Source organism: Herpailurus yagouaroundi, unplaced genomic scaffold (genome assembly GCF_014898765.1).
Source record: "Herpailurus yagouaroundi ecotype Mexico unplaced genomic scaffold, PumYag 159, whole genome shotgun sequence".
In the NCBI taxonomy this organism is placed as follows: Eukaryota; Metazoa; Chordata; class Mammalia; order Carnivora; family Felidae; genus Herpailurus; species Herpailurus yagouaroundi.
In genome coordinates, this window is record NW_024412400.1 from 25525730 (window position 1) to 25535515 (window position 9786).

Below are 9786 nucleotides of genomic sequence, written 5' to 3' on the forward strand. Positions count from 1 at the left end.
AGACTCCCTGATAACTCCAGAAAAGTCCTTGAAGTGAAATTTCTGTTTTAAGTGCTACAGGGCTTCTTTGCCTTACATGAGATTTCAAATCACTGAGCTTTCAACAACAAAAGTCCTCATAGTTTCCTGGACGCTGAGGAGTCCCAGGTCATACTGTAACTTAGTGGTGGAAGCAGGTGGAAGATTTGGGAACCTGTGTGCCCTTGGCTGAATGGTGGTGAGTGATCACACACTAGTACAGTGCTACACAGGGGCAGGCCGAGGGCAGCCCAATGGCTGTAAGAACTAAGGGACTGAGGGACAAACGAAGGAGGGAACCACCTCGTCCTACCAAACCTGGCATTGCAGGATTTTCTGTACATCAATACCCAGTCTTCGTTATCTCGCCACTTCGATGAATGAAGAGGTGGACACGGAATGAGCAGCAGGTAGAAGTTTATTAGAGTATAAGGTCAGAAAGGAAGAATAGCAGGAAAGCTCTCTTTACAGAGAGGGGGCATTTGAAGGTGAATACCCGCAACCATAGGCAGGGGTCCTTGTTTTATAAGAATCTGGTCACCCCTTCCCTGCCCCCCGTTCCTTGTCAGGTTCTACCCTTACTGGCTGCACAACTCTAGGCGCAGGCGCTGGGTTATCCATTCCTGACTGGCTGGACTCCATTGTGTGAGGAGTCAGACTGGTCAATACTGTCCCTCGGTTAAGATAAGTTTTATGGTTTAGTTTTTTCAGTCAGGTATTTTGATTGTCAAATTCCTGAGGGAAACCTGAGGGGGAGTAGGTGGTGTCTTACATTCTTAAGAGGGTCCTTACGCCTGAGGGGGTTTGGCGTAGTCAGATGCTCCCAGCATTGTTTCAAAATATGTGTTTTTCTCCACACAGGGACCTCAGGTCCTAACCTTTCCCTCTCTGCCTATTTTATCCTATCTCTCCCTATTATAATCCCCACTCTGAACACATGACTCCTACTGCTATTATGAACCAGGACGATGACCGATCTAAACTGCTTCCTGCTGAAGGGGGACGATGACAGGGGAACCGCAGTCAGGGCAGGTTCAGAAGTCGATCCAGAGATCCGATCTAATGGGAGGGTGTTTGTTACATCTTGGTTTGCAAAATTGCCTTGGATGTCTTATTTTTCTGGCGTATACAACAGCGTCTACGAATGACACACAAAAAGAATATCAGACCAACAAGCAATATTCCAAATGCAGCGCCCCCTAGGGAGGAAGCCACAACATAGGAAGGAAAGCTGCATTGTAGCCATCCTAAAAATCCCTGGCATGTCTGGTCATAATTTTTTACCAATTTAACTATAGCTTTTCCTCCCTCTTCCATACTTATTTGGATCTGGTGATATTGTTGATTAGGATAATTAAGCACCTGAGCTAGCTCATGGTCCTCAATCCTCAATTCTTCCTTTGGCCATCCAGTTTCCATAGGAACAATTCCATGAGGCATATTTAATTCTACCTCAAGGAAAGATTGATCTTCCATATCCAGATTACTGTAAGTCTTGTTAATCTTTTGTAAATGTATTCGACCAACGGTTCCAGTGTTGCACCATACTCCGGTATGATTTAGTACATGGTACATATGCTCACAGGTAAAACTCTCTGTGTCAGCTATTTCTCCTTGTTTACTTTCCCAGCAAAATTTCCCTCTACCCATGTACCAAATGCTATTGGTTATTGGGGTAGAGACGAGTGGCCAGACCTGAGCGAAATCAGGGTTCCAGCTTTGTTGAGGGCACAGCCAGATTTTATTTCTCTCTTCACAGTTAGAAAGAGATATGGGAGCCCAAGCTGATTCATTTGACATTATGGCCCATCGACTCCCCACTGGCAAAATCCTTGTCTGATTTAATATAATCCCTATGCCTGCAAGCTGAACTATTGGATATGAATTAGCATGGTCCATCCGAGGCACATGTGCCCTTAAGATGCAACGCCTCGAGTTACAGCCCCCAGTAATAATCTTCCATAACTTGGGGCTTCCATATATAGGCCATAATTTTTGAGTTTCCAATTCAGCGTTCATTAGAGTAGGCCATTGTCCCATGGCCACCTCAGATTCCATCTGCATTAACATGGTGAGCAATCCTTCCTGGGTGAGAATACATGCCCTTTCCCAGGTTTGAGTTTGGAAATGCCTTTGTACGGTTTCTCTGGTTTTACTTATCCACCTTACTAAGACCTCATTTTCTTTTGAAAGAGTTTCCCATCCTTTGCCTTCTTCTTGAAACAAAGTGCCTTTAATATGGCCTATTTTGGATAAGGAATCCTCTTCCAAATTGTGTCGTTCCTCAGCAGCAGCAAATTCTGCCTGCCCCAATATGCCTAATCCTGTTCCTATCCCTCCTATAAGATCTCTTTTCATGATCTTGTTATTTTGGGGCCAGTAATGTTGTATCCACCATAGGTGTTGTTTCCATTGTAAATCTACGGAGCGGGAGCAATTAGGATAGTAAGTATCAACCCAAAACCTCTGGGTGTCCCAAGTTAGAGTCAACAAAATCGAGGAGACTCCCAGGTAGGCGGTGGTTTGGCTTTGCCACAAAGGTTCCCAAAGCCTTCCGGGTCTAACCGTGATGTTTCCCGTAGGCACTTGGGTCCACCATTGGACCTTTAAGAATAATGCTTGATTAGCCTTCCAGCCGCATTGGCAGGGCAGGAGACTATCTGGACAAGCAATACTATGGCACATCACACATCCAGCTGCAATATCTTGGTCTTCATAACCTGGGACCTTTTTAATTTTTCGATCATCTATATCTATGGCAATACAATGTATCTTTTTAGTTGAGTTATATAATTCCCTTCCAGTTTCATTGCTGGGCAAAATTTCAGCCCAATATTTATGACTTTGTTCTAATTTTACAAATAAGTAACCTGTAAAAGGTTTGCCCTTAGGTAAGTTAAGGATATGGCTATTATCCCAATGCCAAATTGTAAAATTGCCATATTCCGGGTCATATTTTAAAACACGGTCTCCCTCTATAAAACTTAGGTTAGCTGCCTCAACCAAAGGGATCCTATCATTCACCCCTAATAGTGGTGGGGTTGGTGGAATACATACAGGAAGTGTTTCTGAACCCCATAGGCATATTATTATTATATTCCAATATATTGTGTTACTTATCTTCATTCTGTGCTGTCCTTTTCTTGAATATCAATTTAAGGCCTTCTCCTGTTTCACAACTTAACTCGGGCTCCGTGTTGTCCTGTTCTGATGGAAACCACGGCTTAACTCAGGAGCGATGAATCAAGGAGTCAAATTCCAGTACTTTGACAGCAGTAGGATTTGCCAAGATGACCATGTGTGGACCCTTCCACACTGGTCCTAAAGATGGGGACAAAGAAGGAAGGGTTTTCATGAGTACCTGATCTCCTGGGTTATATAGGGGACACTGGTCATCCCAGAGTTAAGAGACAGATAATTCCTGAAGAGTCTGATGGAATTTAGCCAAAGGAATTACATAGTTTACCAAATCAAATACCTCTTTACCTGCCATCAAGTCATTAACAAGAAAGGGTCTTCTATAAAGAACTTCAGAAGGGCTTAGGCCCTTTTTCATGGGGATGGTTCTAATCTGAAACAAAGCAATTGGAGGTAGGGGTATCCAGTTCTGACTTGTTTTTAGGCCATCTTTCTAAGATGTCTCTTAATGCTTTCTTTGGTCTTTTCCACTTTCCCTGAGGTTTGTGGCCTCCAGGCACAGTGCAGATGATAATCAATGCCCAGAGCCCTAGATACCCCTTTGGTTACTGAAGACTTAAAGGAGGGACCACTAGAGCTTTGAAGGGATCTAGGGAGTCCAAAACAGAGGAACAATCTCGTTTAATAGTGCTTAACCACCTCTGAGGCTTTTTTAGTCCTGTGAGGAAAGGCTTCAACCCAAAGTGTGAAGGTGTCTACCCATACCAAAAGATATTTATATCCTTGTGTTTTTGACATATGTGTGAAATCTGTTTGCCAATCCTCCCTGGGATAATTTCCAGTTCTTTGTAACCCTATTGGAGCCTGCGGGTGAGAGAGTGGGTTATTTCTTTGGCAGATATCGCAGGTTTTTAGAATATGCTCAATAGTCTTATCTAAATTCCTTCCTGTAGAAAGTTTTTGAGCCATTTGCAGGGTTTTACCCTACATTTACGTAGGTAAAACCCTGCAAATGTAGATGGAAGGTGTAATGTAGAGTTTTTAAGCCTTCCACTGGCTAGCGGCTGGTAAATGAAGTCTGCCGTCATCCATCTACAACTACCCCGTAGGCTGGGGTGTGGAACCCCGTTCTGATGCCCATTGTTTTTTCTTCTGTCAAGTAGTGAGGCTTTTCTTGAGTTATACAGCCATCCCAGATAAGGGAGGCAATGGTAGGAGTAACTTAAGATCTGGCTGCCGATTTTGTTGTGGCTACAGCCAGCTTGTCTCCCTCTGCTATCTCATCCATTCCTTTTTGGTGTCCTTTGCAGTGTTCTATCTCTAAGGGCTGGTAAACAGCCTGTAAAAGTCGGGTAATTTCCTTGTAATACTTGATAGGAGACCCTGAAGCTGTTAAAAAAAAAATGTCTTTTGTATCATGAGCATGTAAGACTAGGAAAGCGTACTTAGAGTCAGTATAAACGTTAACTGTCTTTGCTTAATTCTAGGGCTCTAGTAAGGGCAACTGATGCGGCCAGCTGAGCACTAGTTCCTGATGGTAGGGTGCCACTTTCCAGAGTTTTATGAAGAGTCACCACTGCATACCCAGCTTTTTGGGAGCCCTGCTCAACAAAAGAACTCCCATCTGTGTAGAGGGTCCATTCTGGGTTTTCCATAGGAGTTTCCCTTAATTCCTCTCAGGCAGCAGAAGTTTGGGCTAACATTTGTTGTGTTAGCTCCTTACCTTCCTCTGGCAGGAAGGCTGCTGGGTTCAGAGAGGAGCAGGTCTTTACATACACAGCAGGCCCCTTTGGCAGGAGTGCCTGAGGCTGCAGAAGGCGGCTGTGAACTAATGGCTGCCGTCCACCAGTAGGAGCCCCTGGATATTACGTGGGGCCTAGACTGTAAGGTCCTGCCCAAGGGTTAGTTTTGTAGCTTCAGGAATTAAAAGGGCAACATGTGTGTCGGCCCTAAGACATGCAGGCCATCACAAGCTACCAGATCAAGTTCTTTGCTAAGATACCCCACTGGTTGCTGTATTGGGCCTCATTTCTGAGTCAGAATGCCCAACGCTACCCCCTTTCTCTCTGTAACATAGAAGTTAAAAGAACTTCCAATGGGAAGGCGTGAGGCTGGGGCGCCCAACAACGTGAGCTTAAGGTTTCTAAAAGCTTGTTCTGACTCAGTGTCCCATACCAGTAAGTGAGTATTTGTGGCCTGTGTGTCCGTGATCAGAGGGAGCGAGCTACCTCTCCATATCCTGATACCCGTAAGTGACAATGGCGGTATTGCCTAAAAACTCTCAGTTGTCTAAGAAGTTTCTTCCGGAAGAGGGTACGAGACAATAGGCTGAATTCTGTCTTTTCCTAGTCTTCTTGTGCCTTCCAAAAGGATTAATCCTAATATTTAACAGAAGTCTCAGACAATTGGGCCTGTTGGAAGACTTTATATCTTCTTTCTGCTAGAAAATTGAAGAGGGCCTTGGTACCAGCCTGTATAGTTGGTTCAGAAGGGGCACACAGCAAGAGGTCATCCGCATATTGCAGCAAAGTGCAATTATCGGCTGAAAATTCCAAAAGATCACGTGTGTTAAGATAGCTGTGGACTATCTCGAAAGCCCTGAGGCAACACTGTCCAAGTTCATTGTGAAGCCTGAAGCCGGAAGGACGGGATCCTCAAAGGCAAACAAGAATTGAGAATCTGGATGTACTGGAAAACAGAAGAAAGCGTCTTTTAAATCTAAGACTAAACCATTTCATATCTGGTGGAATCTAGGCCAGCAAGGTATAGGGGTTTGGAACCACAGGGTGGATGGGGACAACCACTTCATTAATGATGTGTAGATCCTGCACTAGCCTCCATCCCCCATTAGGGTTCTGTACTCCCAATATCGGAGTATTACAGGGGCTGTTACATTCCTTTAAAAGCCCCTGTTCTTCAGAGTTTCTTTAATTTTTACTAGCTCTGTTTTAACCTCTGGTTTTAGAGAATACTGCTTCCGGCATGGAAGAGAAGTGGGATCCTTAAGATGTATTTGCACAGGTATTGAGGTTAAAGCTCTGCCCAGTTCTCCCTGTATCGCCCATACTGGTGAATCATTATCAGTTTCCATCAGAGGGAGGCAGTTGTTTATTTGGCCTAGAGCCAGGAGCACTGTAGTCCCTAATTCAGTCATAATGTCCCTTCCTAGCAAGGGAGTGGGGCTCTCTGGCATTATTAAAAAAAGAATGTGAGAAGGAGAGCCTCACTGGGGTTTCTTCCTGTGTCTGTAAAATAGTGGCCAGTTTAGCGTAATTTGAGGGCTTAACCTTGGTTCTTTTTTTTTAAGTTCATTTATTTATTTGGAGAGAGAGCAAGCAGGGAGGAGCAGAAAGAGAGAGAAAATCCCAAGCAGGCTCTGCACTGCCAGCACAGAGCCCAGTGTGGGGCTGAAACTCAGAAATCATGAGATCATGACCTGAGCCAAAGTCAGATGCTCAACCGACTGAGCCACCCAGGCACCCCTCCTTTTATCTGTCTTAAGTCTTATAATGAAAAAGGTGCTTGTGATCTTATCATAGTGCTCCCTCCGTGCGGCCCTCCTCCTGGCACTCCAGCTTCTCTTAAGGAAAACATGCCTGTTTCATTATGGGGAAGGCCTGGCTAAGGTGGGCAGCGGGGAGCAGAAGTGCACGTTTTTAAGTCTGGATCTATGGATGGAGGACCCGAGGAGGAGATGGAGGTGGGAGACTTTGCTTCCTCTTTCTCTAGGTCCTGCTTTGGGCACAGCCAAAGGGCCCTTGATTGTCTCCCCTCCTGATTGCTGGAGCTTGGAAAGGGCTGCCAATAAGCCACAGTCGACCTTGCGTTGCATACACATGTCCTGATTTTCTCTTAAAGCCCAAAAACATTGAACAGGGGGACTTCTCCCCATTTCCCCTCACATTTACAAAACAAGTCCTATTGTAGGATAGTATTATAATTGATACTTCCCTCTGGCGGCCAGGTTTCCTCCTCCAATTTGTATTGAGGCCAAGCCTCGGTGCAAAAGAAAATGAGTTGCTTTTTCTTCAGGGTTTGTGGATCAAAATCATCCCAATTTTTCAGAATGTATCCCAAAGGAGTATTGGCCTTGGTTGGGAAATTGCCCATCTATAGGAAAAAGGAGGAAAAGGCGTCCCTTATCTCAATTTCCTATAGCTGGCCAGGAGATACCTTACCTCTTGATCCCGATTGTTGGCCAGGAGAAGCCTCATCTCCTGGCCCCGAGTTTTGACTGGCTATGCGACTGGCAGCCAAAAGCCCTGCCGGTCTCATGAGGTGTTGGGAGTAGTTCTCTTACTCAGGCTTGACCCTACCTCTGAGAGCTGATCTTGTCTTCCCCGATTTCTCCTACCCCTCCATTTCCCCTCCGCGGGATTTTGGGGGGATGGACTGTGACCAAGCAAGACTGCCCTGGTTGTAGAAAGATGCACTGATTTTATTTTGGCCCAACAGTAATTTATATATCGATCGTTGGCCATTGAGGGGGGTGCTAAAAGGGCCAAAGTCCAGGTCTACTCCCCTGCCTTGTTCAGCAATGCCCACATAAATATCTTCCAGCCATGTGGACGTCCATTTTAGAGTATCGAGTTTGTTCCAAATCAGCATACACTGGGCTAAGTGTAGCAAAATGGCTCCCATGTAAAAACCCTTCCTATATTATCCATCCTTTACATGGTACAGGCATCTATTCCTAAAGAGAAACAACACAAGTGTGAAACATTTGGAGGCTACTAGCAAGGTCGTCGCCATCGTTTCCTCGGCCCTTGGATCAAAGGAGGGGCAATTTTAACCAGGCCTCGAGCAAAACAACTCAAAAGGTCATGCTGTCCTGATCTTTTGGGTAAAAATCACAGTTCTTTCCATCTTTCTTTCCAAACACCATTAAGTACAAGGAGTACTGTATGTTCTCTCCTGTATATATCTCTCAGATATATAGTAAATCTAGCATCCTGCAGTTGAAGTTAAAACACAAATTAGAGACAGAAAGAGGAGAATTCGCCAGACACCCAAACAGGCAGTCAGCGATCAGGTTCTGCGACAGCCTTCAGGCATCCACCAAAGAGTAGCCTTTGTCAGGACCCTTCACAATTGCTGTTCGGCCTCCCCTGAATCCAGCGCATCTGGGGGTTCTTCTCGAAAGGCAGTTGGGGCTCCATCACACCAACAGTGCCCACTATGTTGGGGGATCAGATGGGAGGAGACCCAGCTCTGCTATTTATTCTTAACTGGCTAACGGGTGCCCATTATTTGGGTTTGAGAGTTTTATTTAGGATAGAAAGGAAAGGCTGGGTGCCGGCTGCTCTTTACTTACAGTTAGAGGACATTGATATCCCGGGATGAGCCCCTAAAGAAAAGTTGCAGGATTTTTTTTTTACCTCAATACCCGGCGAGTTTGTTGCCTCGCCGCTTCGAAGAACGAAGAGGTGGACACGGAACCAGCAGCAGGCAGAAGTTTATCAGAGTATAAGCTCAGAAAGGAAGAATGGTAGAAAAGCTCTCTTTACAGAGAGGGGGCATTCGAAGGTGAATACCCGTGACTGTCGGCAAGGAACTTTGTTTTACTGGCTTTTGGTCAGCCCTCCTCCCTTCCCCCTCGTTCCTTCTCAGGTTCTGCCCTTACTGGCCGGCCAACTCTAGGCACTGTGTTGTCCACTCCTCATTGGCCCAACTCCATCGTGTGAGGAGTCAGACTGGTCGTACTGTCCCTCCGTTAACATAAGATTTATGGTTTAGTTATTTTAGTCAGGTATTTTGATTGTCAAATTCCTGAGGGGAAGCCAAGGGGGAGCAGGTGCTGTCTTACATTCTTAAGAGGGACCTTACACCTGAGGGACCTTACACCAGAGGGGGTCAGAGGCTCTGGCATTGTTCCAAAATACGTGTTTTTCCCCACGCAGGGACCTCTCTGCCTATTTTATCCTATCTTTCCCTATTATACTAGAGCTTTCGCTGGGGTCCAAAAGGAAGGCAGCTGGAAATTTCAAAGAATTTGGTCAAAACCATTATATACATACATTCCAGTCAAAATTCTTTCAAGGATTCCTAACTTTGTGACAGTATGGGATATTTGACAACTGCTTTGCACATGTACACACTTTTGGAGAACTTTCCCCTCACTCTGTCTCGTCACACAAGCATTTTGTCATCTCACGTTACCACAAAAAGGAGAGTGAGTACAATACAGTAAGATATTTTGAATGAGAGAGACCACATTCACGTAACCCTTATTACAGTGTATTGTTGTAATTGCCCTATTTTATTACTAGTTATTGTTGTTAATCTCTTACTGCGCTTAATTTATAAATGAAAGTTGATCACAGGTGATGAGGGAGCTTAAGGCAAGCTGACATCCCACAAACCGCCCCCTCTTCTAAGTGGGATATGTATGACATCCCTCAGGCACTCCTGGCTGCCCAGGAACAAAGGAAAGGGGAAAACTGTGATAAAGATCACAGTCCTGCAGGACGTGAGTCTCCATCAGTTTACAAATGTTTTAGTAAATTACAAGAAAAAGGCAATCTTATCAATAGCCTAATCTCCAGAAACCTATAGACTCAGTTTCCTGGAGCCCTAATGTCACCCTCCCCTCCATAGTGACCTGGGGAACAAAGGCAAGAAGGATACGGT

At 45.0% G+C, this 9786-nt stretch overlaps 1 protein-coding gene across 1 annotated transcript; it reads right to left on the reverse strand.

Annotated features, from left to right (window-relative positions):
* Positions 1 to 418: 418 nt before the first annotated feature.
* Positions 419 to 8985, reverse strand: LOC121033631 (uncharacterized). Its single transcript, XM_040480121.1, has 2 exons — positions 8535 to 8985; positions 419 to 3339 (listed from the first exon to the last, which is right to left on the reverse strand). Exon 2 carries the CDS (start codon positions 3142 to 3144, stop codon positions 1096 to 1098), a length of 2049 nt encoding a protein of 682 aa, XP_040336055.1. The 5' UTR covers positions 3145 to 3339; positions 8535 to 8985; the 3' UTR covers positions 419 to 1095.
* Between the last annotated feature and the right edge of the window lie 801 nt (positions 8986 to 9786).

Bases quoted from the DNA above. Each gene is read 5' to 3' on its own strand.
- LOC121033631 (XM_040480121.1), bottom strand. From the start codon at position 3,144: ATGAAGATAAGTAACACAATATATTGGAATATAATAATAATATGCCTA.